Source organism: Poecilia latipinna, unplaced genomic scaffold (assembly GCF_001443285.1).
Source record: "Poecilia latipinna isolate Pla-1442-1.1 unplaced genomic scaffold, P_latipinna-1.0 Scaffold1015, whole genome shotgun sequence".
NCBI classification, from domain to species: domain Eukaryota; kingdom Metazoa; phylum Chordata; class Actinopteri; order Cyprinodontiformes; family Poeciliidae; genus Poecilia; species Poecilia latipinna.
In genome coordinates, this window is record NW_015113631.1 from 101,160 (window position 1) to 117,821 (window position 16,662).

Sequence of the window (16,662 nt, forward strand, 5' to 3'; positions counted from 1 at the left end):
CGGGACTTTTTCATATCCCGTGAATATTGGTCGGGACATGTCCCTACCGTCCCTACCCAAACCTACGCCCATGGTGAAAGGTGACATTGTTCAGACATATGTCACATGTTGAACCTTTTTCGCCAATTTACTTGCCATCTCACCAGCTAGCAGAGTTGATCCAGTCCATGCAAGAGCTAATTTGAGTAAAGACTGTGGACTTCTTGTTGTACTCGCAAGTGAGCAGCCATCTGGTGATATAGGAGGTTTCATTAGAGGTGAGGGTGAAGCCAGCAGAAGGCAATGCCATTACTGCAGATGACACACGCTGGTTTTTAGCACCGTTTACCAAGTGATTTCAGTATGTCTGCATGCTTACTTACTTACCGAAGAGTTAAAGGGTCCCATTCCTCATGCATAACAATGCTAGCCCTCCCCATGAACGCAGAGCCAGACTCTATCTGGTTCAGGCTATGCTTTCCCAGAGCCACTCTCCACTCCATGTGTTCGCTACAAGTTGGTCCATCAGAAGCAACAGAAATCCAATTAAATCCCTTTTATCTAAGCATTATTAGTAGTGGCACAGTTAGTTTGTGGACATGGCCCTCTCTAAGTTGTATTTTTTTTTTTCTTACATGATGCGGTGCGCAGCAGTCAGGATCCACTGTGCAGAGACCAAAGGAGCCCCCAGCCCCACAGGAATGTTCCCACACACCGTCAACCTTGCACTGCGAAGAAACCTGAAACAAGAACGGAAGTTTCATGGTTTGGAACTTCCGTACTTACTTGAAATTAAATAATAATAATAATAATAATAATAATAATAATAATAATAATAATAATAATGGTGTATCCTGCATGGAATTTTATGTTTTTCCATAATTCAGTTCACTTTTAACTGCTGCTGTTTTTAGTTAAATGAATGTGCGCATGAGGTTGTTTTTTTTTCTATACAAAGTATACATCTTAATTATTTTCTTTAAGTTTTCTGTTTTTAGTTAAAAATGTATGATTTAACATTTGCCTTTCTGCTTTGTTGGCACTATAAACTTGCCTCTGTTCTCTGACACGCTCAGTCGCAAATATTCCTTTAGCATTATTTCAAGTCATTTAGGTACATTCTGCTTTGCTGAGTGACATTTTGCGCTTTCATTTCACCTGTCAGAACCAGCTGTGGGGTCTGACATCCACTCCATTAACCATTCGGCTCACTGAAGGGGTTAAAGCCAAGACAGAAAGAAAACATTTAAACTGCACACGCAAAACACACAGCATTTAGTATGCGAGGAGATAAAGGTTGAATATATTGTGTGCTGCTTACTGCCGAGCAAGCACCACAGACCTCATTCTGACTGTATCTCCACAGTTTGGAGTTGAAATGTCAGACTTATTTTTTGCCCATTACGATCTTATGTAACCTAGGAAACGTGTTCTCCGTTTTTCCATTTGTGCACTTTGCAATTTGATGGAGTCTCAATAGGTGGGTGTCAAAAAAAAAGAGCCTGCACGCGGACAGATGTAAGCAAGTTAGCGATTTCTGAACGCGTCAGCAGTAAAAAATTTTTACTGTTCAGTAAAATTTTAATTTAAATAAATGATGCATTTATTATTATTATTATTATTATTATTATTATTATTATTATTATTATTATTATTATTATTATTATTTACATTTTAAACATGCAGTAAAAACACTTTTAAAAATTAAAACATCATCTTAACATCCACATCTTTCTCAAACCACAACTCGTGTCAACTGCCTGGTTCTCATTCAAGGACAGCAGAGATGGAAAGATGCCTCCATTCTTATCTCAATGACTATGCTGCTTCTTTCAACTAGGTTTTCTTCACCATGTTAAGGAAAAACTGACTCAACATGCCTGAGATCTCCAGAATGTACACAGTAGAAAAAGAGCTGCAAATCACCCTGAAAGACCAAGACAAACGAGCTGTAACAATTATGTTACAGTGATATTTTTTGTCACTGTATTGCAAATAGTGATGTTAAGAGGCTATCGTGAACAGAAATCTTATGCTCATGTTTGATAGACACTATAAAACACGCAGAAAAAAAAGTTTTTTTTTTTGTTTTTTTTTTTTTTTTTATCAAAACAAAAAAAAAACTGCATTTACTTCAGTAGATTTCAGAATTGTTATGGTGTAGAGATCATTAGAGGAAGGTAGAATTCTGCTGACTAGCTAATGCTAAATGCTGCACCCAGAATCCTAATCAACACCACAGAAGTCCTTAAATGTCTCTAACTGTCTCCCTGTTTGTGCAAATGATAGACTTTAAAATCTTATCTTTGGTCTACGAAGCACTAAAACGTCATGGTTTAAATGTGCTGTTGCTCAGAGCTGCATGTCGGCTAGATTCTTCACTCAGCATTCCTGCCATGAAAAAAAAATGGGACGCAGCAGTTCAGGGTCCTGTAACTTTAGATGTGTCCCTTGTCCCACACACAAACTGCGGACATCAAGTCCGGTTTTGCTATGAGCAATAAAATCAGCATGACACAACATATGCAGTATGTAAAAAGGTTTTATTGTTTTTAGATAGCCTTGGTCCCAGAATGGTGCTCCATCAGTTGGCCACTATTTTCTGTGAAAGAAATCATGAGGATATGTCAGGTTTTCTATGGCATCAATAATTTGAACTTCACATCCAGCCATTTAGCAGTTTCAGAAGCTTACAGCGTTGATCCAGTCCAGGAAGGAGCTGACTTGAGTAAAGACGGTGGGCTTCTTGTTGTAGTTGCAGCTGATCCCAGAGCCAAAGCTGACAATACCGTGAACCTCCCAGGATCCGTCAGAGCCCTGACAGTTCAGAGGACCGCCAGAGTCTCCCTAACAGTGCCACACAAACAAACAAACAAACAAACAAACAAAAAAAAAATCAGCTATCAAAATCCTACAGAATAAAATGTAATATGTAGCATACAGATCTGCAAGATGTGTTTAAATTTTTTGACAGGAAGGGATAAATCACTTTTGAGGAGATCTCTCCATGCCTTGAAAGTAAACATCCCGTTTACATTCAAGATAAACAAAAGATGGTACATTTTGATAATGATAATTTATTTCAGACAGACATTTCACCAACAAAACATAAGAATAAAGACCTTCATATTTCCACATATGTACAGAGCCATCCATTGATACACAAAGGAAGACTCGATCCTGACAGACGGAGGGAAAAAAAACAACCGAAAGTTGTTGTGCTTAGGACTCACATTGCATCCAGAAACGACTCCGTCTCCACCAGCGCAGACCATGGTCTGTGTCACCTGAGAGCCCCACCAGTCGGACTGACTGCAGGTGGCGTAGTCCACAACGGGCAGCAGAGCCTGCTGCAGGATGTCAGCGATGGGACCACCAGCTGTGCACGTGAGAGACACATGTCTGTCAGCCAAAGGCTTTTGGAAAACCACCTTATTACCACAGCCACTGATGTGTTATATTTTAAGTTTCTAAATAACACATACATCTTAATCCAATCAAAATTACACATTTTCCAATCAGCCAGCAAAGCTTCATTAGCAGATTCCAGTCAATAAGCACCAACCTAAGATACAAAATGTATTAAAATGGAGACCGAATATTTAGTTTTGAAAATGTATTTTTTTTTACAAAACATCTAAAAACACTAAAAGTGCAAAATAAAGAAATCAAGTCACATTTATAAATCACAACATGCATCTCCTGCATGGTAGAGTTTACATAGAATGACCACAGGTGGGCAGTATAGGCACGTCACATACAGCTGGATATAACTTTATATTTCGTGGGTGTTTCCGCCTGACCCATAACAGACAACTCACTGTATAGACGGCCCCACCCGGTCACAAAGCAGGGTGCATTATGGGGGAGGATGAAGCCGTCAGCGGGAAGACAAGCAGGATGGACGGTGTCAGAGAATTCAAGGGGGGCCTCCAGCTTGATCAGGGCAATGTCATTACTGTGGAAGACAGAGGGACATCAAACTTTATCAGAGCTCGAACTGCTGCATTCTTCACAAATATGGTTTAGACCGGGATAGCTACCGGATGAAGAAAGAGTTCCATTCCTCGTGCACAATGATGGTGGCAGTGCCCAGGAACAGAGAGCCGTTCTCATTCTCCAGCAGGTTGTGCTTTCCCAAACCCACTCTGTACTGCCGGCCTGAGCTAAGAAAAGGGAAAAATCAGAAGCAGTTGACATATGAAGCTCACACATTAAGCATTTTTGGAAGCAAGATGCTAAAACAAATGTTTTTATATGGAACTCTTGGGCCTTTGTAATACTGTTTGGCGACAGTCTCCTACCTGATGCAGTGAGCAGCAGTCAGGACCCACTGGTTAGAGATCAGAGTGCCGCCGCAAGTGTGTCTCCACTCACCGTTACTGTTGTACTGCAGGGAAATCTGGAAGAATATGTGAGAATACCAAGGATTATCTTTAAGATTAATTAGTATCATTGTTTCAATTTCATTTACTGAACAAACTCTAATTCCTACTTTACTGGTTGTAAAGTAGTAAATGCAAAGTGTGGCCAGACTTCCTTTTCATTGGCTGACCTTTTTAAATATTTGAAAACTTTTCCATTCAGACTTTTTACTTCAGTTTTTTTTTTTTTTTTACTTTTTCACAATGTCACACAAAAGGGGAATTGTGTACTTTCATATTTTTTCCCCTAAGCCTCCAAATATTTACTTGCACTATCTCAGTACTTTTAATTGCTTTTATTTTAAAAGTTGCTTTGTAGATTTCAAACACTTTGTATTCTTCCTACCTGCCATGGCCAGCTGTGAGGCCTGACGTCCTCTCCGTTAACCACTCTGCTCACTATGGGCTGGAAGGTGGGATTACCGCACCCGTAGGCTGAAATAAAGGAACCATGTTAAAAGCTCGTAATTTAATCAGCTATGTTTAAACGTACACATTTTAGGTAAACATGTTCATCAAATGAACAGAGGGGAATAGAAACATGATTTTTGTCCGTTGTTCTTGGCGGCAAAATCTGACTTACCGCCGGCAACGAGCAAAGCAAGCACCACAAACTTCATCGTGTCAGTGTCTTCACAGTTGAAAGCTAGCTTCCGGCATATTTATAACTCTCTCCATCTTTCTTATGCAATCTGCTAAGTCTGGTTCTAATTCCTGGAAAATTACCCCATGAGAAATTTTAACAGAGAGGGCAGAGCCGCAGGTGGACAAGCCGCCTACAGGTGATTATGCGGACTAGCAGATGTGAAACACGACTGGAAGGTCAAAGTGTTCTGCAGCCAAAGTTTCTTTTTTTTTTTGTTTGTTTGTTGAACATGTCACACACACACACACACACACACACACACACACACACACACACACACACACACACACACACACACACTCCTATTTCTATTAGGAGATGCCAGAAAAACTGGATTGACATATGGATAAACCAGTAACCATTGTTTGAATTTCGCTGATTACCGACTTACCTTACATAAACCTCAAAATGTGTCGGGTATAATTTCTGTTATTCGTTTTCAACTACAGAGGTTGCATTGATTTTATTTTTATAACTAAACATCTGTATTCATATAGTTTTAGTGGAACTCCTCCTTCATCTGTTAAATAAAGCCACTTGATGATCTGTGACAATACTTCAATATTGAGGTTCAGTGTTCTTGCAGAGACAAAAATAACAAATTTCACTATAAATGTTCAGGACTGGTAGAGTCATAAACCAGCCAACAAGCTGATATAATTGCAGCAAAAGCGGATTCTCCTGAGCAGTAGCATTGACATAAGGAGAGTGTACACAAATGCGTGCTCAAAATTTTCAGATGTTTACTTGTAAAAATATTTGAAATCCATTTATCTGTTTTCCATTTCGTAATTTTATACAATTTTGTATTAGGCAACAACATAAAATTCAAATAAAATATGTTAGTGATTGTAATATGTACATTTAAAATGATGAGTTAAACTCTCTAAATTTTAACAGATATTTTCAGGTAAAATATATTTCCTCAGCCGCTAAAAAGAAGCGGACAACATCAGGAGGCATCTGTGTTTTTCTCACATGACAGATACGGCCCATTTATCTCCCACTCTTATCTCCAAGGCTAAATTTGTTTTTCCATCCCACCTTTCCTGGCCGGGGCCAGGAAAATTATTCACAATTTGTCTGATATGGCCACGGTGATATCGTATATAAAGAGCTGCAAGTCGTCATAAAACTCACAGACAGTTACAATGAAGTTTGTGATCTTGGCTTTGTTCGTTGCCGGTGGTAAGTTACAGGATCTTCACTGACTTTAAAAAAGAAAAAAAAAAAAAAGTCATCCTTGTGTTTCATCCTAAGCACAAAGCTGAAATAGTAACTTTGTATTGATTAACATTTGATTAACATAGGAAATTGTAAGAATAACAATGTTTTGTACTGTTTTCTTTTAGCCTACGGCTGTGGCCTGCCCACCTACCCCCCCATCCTTAGCAGGGTGGTCGGCGGAGTCGATGTCCGTCAGAACAGCTGGCCCTGGCAGGTATGTTCCCCTCTTACTGGATTCCAAATTCGAGTGTTTTCATCAAATCATGACGCGTGTGTGTCTGTGCTTGTTCTTATGCTCTCCTCAGGCGTCTCTGCAGTACCTGAGTGGTAGCTCTTACTACCACACTTGTGGTGGCACTCTGATCTCCAGCCAGTGGGTCCTCACTGCTGCTCACTGCATCGGGTAAAAAATAAAAAATAAATAAGACATAATTACAATTATGAGTTTTGAATTTACAATTAATTGAATTAGAATAAAAAAATAATATTTCAATGAAATTCAGTCTGATGACAACAGAAATAGTAATAAGCTGGATTACAAATGTAACAGAATAGAAAAAAAAATCCACTTTGTATTACTGTGTTAATTTGTGAACACTCAATAGGCTTCTTTAAAATCCTTAAACATAGAAGCGTGTCAGTTTTACCAAAAAAAAACCTGTAAATATGTTTTTTTTTTAAATAATAATAGCAAATTTTAATTATATTTTTGTGGTTAGTAAGCTTTGAAATCCCCAAACCATGACACACATGAGCAGGGCTTCATACCAGAAACCCACCAGTTACAGGACAAACTCCTAACTCCGCATCCCACTCCTGCCCCCGAAAAAACCATCAGCTTTCTCTCCAAAAAAGAAAAATAAATTGTGATATTTTTGCACTTCATGCCAGTCTTCAATTCAGTTTATTTAAATGCCCTAGTTTCTTTCTAATATAACGGTCTTCTATTATTGGTAACTTTAGTGATGTTGTAAATTTATTTGTATTTCATTGGATTTTTTTCTGTTTTTTTTTTTTTTCCTTTCTTCGATTAAACAGAAGCCGCACCTACAGAGTTTACCTGGGAAAACATGACCTGACCGCCTCCAACGAGGGTGGTTCCATTGCCATCAGCCCTCAGAAGATCATCGTCCACCCCAACTGGGACTCTTACAATATCCGGTGGGGAACAGATTTCTCGGAGAAAACCCACGGCATGCTGGGTGTTATGATGATGTACCCACATTGGGTCATTTTTCCCACGCTGCTCTGTTTCTGATTTTTTTTTTTGTATCTTTACCTACTTCTCATGGTCCAGCAACGACATTGCCCTGATCAAGCTGGCATCTCCTGTCCAAATCTCAGCTTCCATCACCCCTGCCTGTCTCCCCAACGCTGGTGATATTCTGCCCCACCAGGCTCCCTGCTACGTCACTGGCTGGGGACGTCTCTGGAGTAAGTCCTGCAGCCACAAGAGAAAGACAAACAGTCCGCCTCAGCCTTGTGCTAAGGTGGATTGACGTTATATTTAAGAAGAAACCCGTAATTCATGTCTTTTTGTATTTATTTTTTATTTTTTTGAAGACTGGTTTTACAGACAATAATCTTGAACCCAAACGTGACTTACCACGGACCTGATTAAGGCTTGAGTGAATAAAGCTTTTCAGTCAATTAGTCATTTCAGTTAATCTGTAAAATGCACAGCTAAAACACTTCTCTTGAAATGATGATACATGATCACAACTCAAAAAATAAGCTAAGACATTATTAATGAAGATGTTCTTCTGAACTCCAGTTGTTAATTTAGGCGTCTTATTTGTTTTTGAATAAAGCTGGAGGCCCCATCGCTGACATCCTGCAGCAGGCCCTCCTCCCCGTGGTCGATTACGCCACCTGCAGCAGAAGCGACTGGTGGGGCTACCTGGTCACCACTAGCATGATTTGTGCTGGAGGCGATGGTGAGGTGGCTAGCTGCAACGTAAGTCAGACTACCTATATTTGATAAACTTTCATTTGACTAATAAACTATCCTTGGGGGTAGAGCAAAACAACAATCCTTACACTAACGTTTGTGTAAGTGTAAGACGTACTGTCCAGAGTTACATTGTCCCTTCTGTCCTCCAGGGAGACTCCGGCGGTCCCCTGAACTGCAGGAACCCTGATGGCTCTTGGGATGTCCATGGAGTGGTGAGCTTCGGCTCAAGTGCGGGCTGCAACTACCCCAAGAAGCCCTCTGTCTTCACCAGAGTCAGCGACTACATCAGCTGGATCAACACTGTAAGTAGAAACATTTATATAGTAGAAACATTTGGTAAAAATGGGGGATTTTTTTTAATTTTTATTTTTGTATTTTTTTGCTTTTCAAATTTAACCAGCTAACTGTGTGTCTCTAGTTAGAATGTTTGAAATTGTTACAAAATAATAAAAGGCTGAAAAAAAAAACCCCACTGTAATTTAACTATATTAAAAGATCTTATGGAAGGACAGACATCTGACACAATGTTATGTTATGCTATAATATTTTCCTTTTGTTTTTTTCAGGTCATGACCTCCAACTAAAGTGACTGGTTCCGTGTTGCACATGGTCGATTTTGTTGCTTTCCAAATAAATAAAGACTGAAAGAACACTTTATCTCTGTCTTTCATTCCGACATCAGACACATTGATTCAGTAAACTCTGCTATATTACAAATGTGTATTTACCTTGAATGTCAGTTGTCTGCAGAGACAGAAAATTTGGGCTGCTGTTTACCAGTTGTGTTAAATAGTCCCTCTGTGAAAGCCTTTAGAAATAGATATCTGAAATCAATTTTAACAGCACTGAAAAGTTCAAGGAATGTAAATGAATAATAAAAAAAAAAACAGAAGAAAAATATTTTTTACGTTTTGTAAAGTGGAATTTTAATCTGACCAATCTCAGTGACAGAACTGATGATACACTTCATTTAAATTTGTCTTGTTCTTAGCACCGACGCAAACAAAGTCTTCAAAATTTCAAATCGGATTAAAGTCGAGAACCATTTCAAAAGCTAAAGCTGCTTTATTCTTTTTCCAAAACCAATTTTGATTTGTGTTTTGAATCAAGTCCAAGTTTCAACCATCTGGCTGTTGATGTAATTTGAAGTTATCAAATTTGGAGTAGTTCTTTTTTGTTGTTGTTGTTTTGCTCTACCCACTTTGTACAGAGCATCTCTGTCACTGGCAAAAACGGCCCCCATATTTCCACCAGCAGGCTTGATGGTTTCTCTGTTGACAGGTTTGAAAGAAAGAACCGACTTTACATGTGGTAATGGCGGTTTTCCAGCATGTTGAAGTTTATGATGGGCCTGAGCCTTCCTGTTGGTTCCTGAGTTGTTCCTGGACACTCTTAACCTTTTCATCATAGGTCAGATGAGTAAAATTTTAACAGGGTTTAGGCACATTATTCCAACTACACAAAGGTCCCACATATACCATAAACCCAAATTTATGGTATAACAACAACAACTTGTCCTAAGTTGTTGTTGTTGTTGTTTTTTTAAATGCTCAGCTTTAATCATAATCTTTTTTTGTTTTCAGTTAGTGTGTTAGGCTAAAATGGGTTTCAGTTTCAATAAAAATTGAATCAAGGAATCTTTGGAGATTGAAAACAATCCAGCAGCAGAAATAGTTAAGGATTTAACTACCAATATTCATGATAGCAGTTGATAATAGCGTACGTCCGTAGAAACAATCTATACACATATTTCAATGTATGCTAATTCTGCTAATCCATCACAGACCAGTCTCTCCTGGGATCAGACACATAATTAACAGAGATCATTATTATCCCCTCTGTCTGATGTTTTATTCTGGGCAGCAAGTTATTTAGTCAAAACCCCAATTACTGTCTTGTCTTCCAGCGAGAGAGATCTCATTTATAATGCTGATGTTACACAGTAATTATGAAAAGAGAAGCACATGCCCCAGTTTGGCTCCAAGCGTTCATTTGCATGTTAATTACTATTAACAACACAGGAAAACACATTAATAAAGCAAACATATTTCACAATTCTTCCAATGCCACTGAGTTGATGTTATTATCTTAGACTTGGCAACGTTCAAATGAGCTATTTACATGTTTACATTGGTATCGTCTACTAGGGAGGCCATGTTTTTATTTGCTTTAGTGGCTTATTGTGTTTTCTACTTTTGGGAGGTGGCTGGTAAAAACAGTAATAAGAAAATAATAAGTTAGGCCACATAAAGCTGATTCATTATTTTCTGTTGTTAGATTTGACAGTTAAAGAGCTTAAGGGACCGCTAATGAATAAATAGCATTCAGATAAAAACGTCCTGGAAAATGGGAGAGACCAATTTTTGATTTTTTTTTTTTTTTTTTTTTGCTGAAACTGAGTAAATATTTAATGAGTGATATTTTAAGCTTCTTTTACTGGAGTTACAGCTTGAGGGCTTTTGGAATTCATCTCTAACAATTTTGCACATCGAGGGACTGAACATTTTGCTCATGTTTTGCAAAGTAGGTCAAACTCAGTCAGAATCGTTCCACGAGGAGCGAATGCTGCGAGTCAAAAACTCGATGCAATCTGCTGGGCTTCCTTAGACAGAATACTCTTCAACTGAAATTATTATTACTATTATTATTATTTTTTTTTTTGTAAAGTGCCTCAAGACGAAAACTGAATAGAAATGATTGAAGAGTGTCAGTGAACAGCAATTTTAACTACTTGCCAAACATTTTCGATTGGATTTAGGTCATTCTAACACAAATATGATTACAACTCAGAAATCCCATTGTAGCTCCAGCCCTACACATAGTTTCATACATCTTCACTAGGTCTGACCAGAAAACATTCCCACAGCATCACTCTTCCTCCACCGTGTTTTATGGTAGGGATGATGTTTTTATGCCATTTTGCATGTGTTCCAAAAAGTTCAGTATTGGTTTCATCAAAACCAAAACTGGTGTTGATGAAACCTTTTTCACATGCATCATCCATGTATCTGGTGGAAAATTGTCAACCTTGCTACCTTTTACTTTCAACGTTGTTCTGCTTCTTCACATTCTTCCAAATCTATCAAGCGTAGGGCCGTCAGCTGTCCTTTTAGCAGATTACCCTGACATAAAGTTGTTAAATTAATGACATAACCATATGGGCAACCTGGGCAGAGAGGGTTCTTATTGCCAATAGAATTTTTTTTTTTTGGACTACAGTAGAAACCCAGTAAAAGAAAGTCCATGGGCCTCAGTTTTCATAATCAGAATGGAACAAAAGTTGTTAAAAAATAACTCTCATTGTGTCTGAGATTGGCTAATGCTAACAGTGAGCGGGCATATCAATGGTGGTTTCCATTGTACTAGTCCAAGATCAGATTCTCTGAGAACAAGTTTAATTTGAAATAGCATAATGAATTTGCAACTGATTCATGGTCAGATAGGTTGTAACTGTGGGAACATTTATCGCCGTCGTGTTGGCAGAAAATATACTGCGGTAACCGAAATCCAGCGAGAAGAGCTAGGAAAAGAGACAGAAGCAAATAATAATAATAAAAAAGTTCCCCATATGTAACAGATGTTAGCTTGGAAGCATCACCCTCTACCAGCTGTGCTCAGCCTGAATTAATTGTAGCTAACTTTAGCGATGAAAAATGGCGAGCACACAGAAGCCACGTCAAGCTCATTGGCAGCAGCAAGTGCCATTCAAAGACCCGGGGCACTGTCAAGATTTCAAAAAGCATTCGGGAGGGAATACTACTCAATTATTTCAGCTTTTCGAAAACTGAAAAACCGTGACGGAGAGATTACTTTCTTCGCAAGTGAAACGAAGAAAAAAAAAGAAAAGAAAAAAAAGAACTCAGGACAACTGTTATGTGTAAAGAGGCTTTCCGCAGTATCCTTGACGGCCATCGAGTCCTAACTAGTGAGGAAGGTGAAGTTTTAGGACTTTTTGCAAACTTTGCAAGGATAAAGACAAGAAAGAGAGAAACTTCTTAAGGTAAGAGCCACAACGCCTCCTGTGAATTGAGTGGGCTTATATAAACTGTTGCAGTGCGACTAGCTAACGAATTTGTTTTGCTTAAAATGTCTTCTGGTATAACATGTAGTTAAATCATGGTGCTGAGTTGGTATAAGTGCAGTAGGCTAAATTGGCGTTTTCACTACTGGTGTGCTTTCTGCTCGGTTGACTTTTAGTGAATACTTAATTATTCTTTATTTCATTGTTGTGTGATTTATGAGTAAGATAGCAGCAACGGGTTTCTCATACTGGAAAGGCGTACAGACAATGGGATGGTTTTAGCTTTTGACTAAGGAGTGTGCGATTTAACAAGCTTGATTGGAAGTTCAAATAATTAAGTTGGGCCTTAGCATTGTGTGAATCTGCCTGGAAAATGCTCTATAGTGTCCCGGAGTTTGCTATTGCCCCCTGTGCACAGTGTGGGTGTTAGGATTGTGAGTGAGGCCTCAGTGCCTAGGGTTAACATAAATCACCAGACACTGGTGATTTATGGCGTTACATTTACATTTATGGCGTTACATGTTGCTGAAGTGGCTCGTTTCCAGACACCAAAAACATTAACCTTGGACTGTTGGAACTACAAACACAGGCAAAAAGTTAAATTTGCCTAATAGTTCCCCTTTACTCAATCTTTATTCCAAAAATAATAGTAGTAGTAATAATAATTATTATTACGTTCTGCATAACCAATTAGCTATAAACAGAGCAGTGGATCTGCATCAATTCATTTTTTAGCAATGTTGTTTTTTGCCCACAAGATGGCGACATAGTATTGTTTTGTAGCGGATAAGGTTTTCTGGCAGCTTCGAGATGATCGTTTTGGAGTCCTTTATAAATTACAATGAAAGCTTGGACAAAGCAGCTTGAGTCAACCAAAAATATACATACCATAATCAATGTCCAAGGTACAATTATTATTATTATTTTTTTCTTAATCTTTTAAGAAGAACACCATGTTATGGTTGATATTTTGTTACTCACTTGCATCCAGATATCTCCTTTAATGTGTAATTTGCTTGAATCAACCAAAGTGATGTTAGTTCATGGCTTTCCCTAGTCAGAGGCAGAGCAGTGGCATTGATGGTGTCAATGTGTGCGTGAAAAAGGGATTTGTCAGATGAGCTCAAGCTCGTTTCATGGACCGGATTCTGTTTGACATGAAACAGTCCGCGTTGCAGCTAAGGCTGTCTGATTGTTGCACGCCAGCATGTGTGAGGTTTCCAGTGCATGCACTGAACCCAGCAAGCAGTAAAGTTAAACAAATGTAACCTTTCAGTCTGCTTTATGATACGATGAGATGTTTTTGGCACTCTGTAAAATTTCTGGATTGCGCTCCCCGAGTTCACTTCAAACATCTAACATCTGTTACCATCTCCAGGTCCTGGTAAAGACTGTTACACACTTTGTTGGCCTCAGAGTGCGGGTGAAAAAACAAACTAAGGAACTTAATTTAATGCACTTTCAAAAACTCACAAGATGGTAATTAAAAAAAAAAAAAGTAGTTGCAATATTATCATGCATGAGTGATGGGCGTTTTTTCTTAAAAAAAAAAATATCTTAAACATATTATGGTCTTGCACATTTTCAGAATGATTTTAGTTTCAGTTTTGCTTCACTGAAATAGTAAATGCCAGTTTCCAGGGAAACACATATTATTATTTTGACTCTTACTTATAGCTACCTGGTTGATCCTCTTCCTCATTAAAGACCAAACCATATGGCATCTTTTGCTCCCTTTAGAAACAGTTATCCAATAAAGATTTGTCTCGGCACAAGACACATTTCCAATACGTGACAGACCGTTACAGATGCCTCAGAACACTGAGAGGACAACTGTTAACAATGACTTATTTATAGTACAGTAAAGTTTTAAGAGGCTTTTGAGAATTTTACTCTACGCTGTACTACTTGACAAAAGTTTCAAAGTGTATTTTCTTCCTGGGTGTACCTCTGTCAGAGAGTCAAGACATTTAGTGGTTGGATGTAGAGTAGATGATGTGACTCACCACCTTAGGTGATATTGGTTAGGAGATGGCCCATGTGGAATTAAAAAAACAAAAAAACAACGTACTTTTTTGTTGTGTTTTGTTTGCCTGCTTAATGAGAATTGGGTGCCCTGAAGTTTGATGGAACAAGTAAGATATGTCTGTGCATTGTGGTGCATGACGCTGAAATTAGTGTCTGATTTTAGGAATTCTGGATTGGTCAAAGCTGAATTAGATTTTTTTTTTAATTTTTTATCTAGTTTAAGACTGAGTTTTTGTGATTGAGACATTTAGATTGAGAAAAGAAAAAAAACTGAGGGTGCAGAACTGCCACTTTCCTTCAGATTCTGTCGCAAGAGTTTTACAAATTCCTCTCAGTTATCATTGTCCAGCTTAGTTTTTTTATATAACCTCTTTATTTATAGTCATTTATACACACTCATGTTCCTTTAAAGGCTATATTTCATCAATTTATGTCAAATGAAGATTGTAAACACTTGTTGAAACCATTTGTGTAGAGCACATTTTTCAACCTTAATATTGACCCAGAATTCCCATTGACTCAGCTTTAATAAATTGCGTTATTGCAGATCCAGGAATGGGACTATAAAGGTTTATTCCAAATGAAATTAAGTTGATAACATTACACATTTAAAGATCTTGAATTCATGACAAAGATAACAGAAAATAAATTTAAGAACAACTTTATTTAGGTTTTTTTTTTGTTGCTTTTAGCATCATAAAACGTAATTCTTCAAGCTTCAATGTGATCATCACCTTTATTTTAAAAGCACATAAAAAACAAGACAATTTAGGAAAGAACTCGATCTGTTGTTGTAAATCTACATTGACATAAAATAACTACAGAATAAATCAACATGTAAAATAATGAAAAAGGATTAGCATAGCCATAATTTAAACTTACAAATGAATTTGGACAGTTATATATTCACTATATTAAGAAGTAACAAAGGTTCTTAATGCATTGAACTAGTGTATGGCGTCACTTTGGTTTTGGAGAGCTGTGTTAAAGTGCGATGTGGGACGACTGCAGGTATTTCATGCCAGGAATCCTCTAACTCGACCGTACACTTTTCACTCTGCTTTCCTTATTGTGCTAATTACCGCTCTCGGATATGAGATCACAATCACATGTTCCTGTTTGAAGATCACTGCAAATTGAATGAGGTGCAGGTGTGATGTCATGTTGGTAACATTTAATACCTTCACTTGTCACTCTCTGACTTTTGTTCAGCGTTTTTATGACACTGGAGGAGTTAAAATGACATTACAATGTTCAGATGTTAAGGTTCTTATCTACATAAACTCGCTAGCTAAAAATGTTAAGTGTCCATTAGGGATGAAATGGTCACTGTTTTTTAATGGGTACTATGGTAAGTTTTCCACCTATAATACAGTTTTGAAACAAAATTACCATTAAACCTGTAGTTCAGGACCATTTTATTAGAAGTTCTGGGTTTTTAAACATCTGTCAAATGCAGAGTTTCTTTATGGCAGGAACACAAGAAGGGATGAGTGAAAGTTAGGAGGGGTTTTAAATTTCACATTATTTAAGGCTTAAAAACTTGGAAAAAAAAAAAAAAAAAAAATCAAAAATTGTTCAGGTCCTTTATGTGTGACATTGTGTGAGACAGATATTTTCCTGTCACACTGCACAATTGAAGATGCCAGGCTACACTATTATGCCGCAGCGCAATCACATCGGACAGAAATATCAATCAATGTATGTACTATGAGTTACAGCTTTTAAAGTGCTTTTTATTAGTGTCGAAAGCTGGAAAGACGGAACGAAGGCGGAGAAAGACGGAGCAGAAGCACTCATGTTAGGACAAAAGAGGACAAGAATCAGACGGCGGTGACAGCAGCAGTCAGACCAGATTAGTTTTGCAGAAAATATCAAATAGTGCTTGATATTTTTCACAGATCGTCTTTGTAGTTGGAGCGCTAAATGGGCGGTCAGTGCTTCTGGCTCACTGGATGATCACGGTCCAGCAGCTCAAGCTCATAACCAGAGGTTTTCTTTCACGATAAAAAAAAGATTTTGACTAAGATTGCACCGTTTGACCCTGGCTTAGGGAAACCTCCAGCGGGATATAAGTGGTCTTCGAAATAGACTTATCTGTCTGTAAAGTGCCTGCATGTGTTGAATAGAAACCAGAGGGCATACATGTTGGTGACCAGCCAGTCAGTGAGTGAGAGACAAAACAGTCCTTCTAGCTCAGGGGTCCCCAAACTTTTTCCTGTGAGGGCCACATAACTTTTCCCTTCTTTGGCGGGGGGCCGGAATCAGTTTGTAACAGAAAAAGTGTGCCTAAATGTAAAAATGTATTGTTTTCCAGAAAGCACAATCAAATACCCCTTTCTGGGTTCTTCACAGAACAAAAGTCAGGAAATAAATAATAACA

General features: G+C 38.1%; 3 protein-coding genes and 1 long non-coding RNA gene across 4 annotated transcripts in view; 2 read left to right on the top strand and 2 right to left on the bottom strand.

Annotated features, from left to right (window-relative positions):
• Window positions 1-387, bottom strand: part of LOC106958773 (chymotrypsin-C-like) — a 12,312-nt gene extending 11,925 nt beyond the window's left edge. Inside the window, exon 1 of the mRNA XM_015050857.1 lies at window positions 367-387. Within this exon, the coding sequence (XP_014906343.1) occupies window positions 367-387 (21 nt within the window). The remainder of the gene's footprint in view (window positions 1-366) is intronic.
• A 2,116-nt stretch (window positions 388-2,503) lies between these two features.
• LOC106958779 (chymotrypsin-like elastase family member 2A) lies at window positions 2,504-5,095 on the bottom strand. The gene is made up of 8 exons (XM_015050864.1): window positions 4,987-5,095; window positions 4,750-4,838; window positions 4,284-4,381; window positions 4,023-4,145; window positions 3,801-3,937; window positions 3,213-3,358; window positions 2,674-2,826; window positions 2,504-2,581 (listed from the first exon to the last, which is right to left on the bottom strand). The coding sequence occupies exons 1-8, from the start codon at window positions 5,021-5,023 to the stop codon at window positions 2,564-2,566; spliced, it is 801 nt and encodes a 266-aa protein (XP_014906350.1). The 5' UTR covers window positions 5,024-5,095; the 3' UTR covers window positions 2,504-2,563.
• A 1,033-nt stretch (window positions 5,096-6,128) lies between these two features.
• LOC106958778 (chymotrypsin-like elastase family member 2A) lies at window positions 6,129-8,883 on the top strand. The gene is made up of 8 exons (XM_015050863.1): window positions 6,129-6,237; window positions 6,402-6,490; window positions 6,582-6,679; window positions 7,315-7,437; window positions 7,574-7,710; window positions 8,088-8,233; window positions 8,380-8,532; window positions 8,797-8,883. Exons 1-8 carry the CDS (start codon window positions 6,201-6,203, stop codon window positions 8,812-8,814), a joined length of 801 nt encoding a protein of 266 aa, XP_014906349.1. The 5' UTR covers window positions 6,129-6,200; the 3' UTR covers window positions 8,815-8,883.
• A 3,004-nt stretch (window positions 8,884-11,887) lies between these two features.
• LOC106958780 (uncharacterized) overlaps window positions 11,888-16,662 on the top strand; it is a 44,377-nt gene continuing 39,602 nt past the window's right edge. The window contains exon 1 of the long non-coding RNA XR_001427216.1: window positions 11,888-12,230. This is a non-coding gene — a long non-coding RNA (uncharacterized LOC106958780). The remainder of the gene's footprint in view (window positions 12,231-16,662) is intronic.

Bases quoted from the DNA above. Each gene is read 5' to 3' on its own strand.
- LOC106958779 (XM_015050864.1), bottom strand. From the start codon at position 5,023: ATGAAGTTTGTGGTGCTTGCTTTGCTCGTTGCCGGCG. The intron at 4,839-4,986 runs GTAAGTCAGATT...CCTTTATTTCAG, and splicing joins TGCTTTGCTCGTTGCCGGCG to CCTACGGGTGCGGTAATCCC. The intron at 3,359-3,800 runs GTGAGTTGTCTG...TCACGTGCACAG, and splicing joins CGGGTGGGGCCGTCTATACA to CTGGTGGTCCCATCGCTGAC.
- LOC106958778 (XM_015050863.1), top strand. From the start codon at position 6,201: ATGAAGTTTGTGATCTTGGCTTTGTTCGTTGCCGGTG. The intron at 6,491-6,581 runs GTATGTTCCCCT...TGCTCTCCTCAG, and splicing joins AGAACAGCTGGCCCTGGCAG to GCGTCTCTGCAGTACCTGAG. The intron at 7,711-8,087 runs GTAAGTCCTGCA...TTTTGAATAAAG, and splicing joins TGGCTGGGGACGTCTCTGGA to CTGGAGGCCCCATCGCTGAC.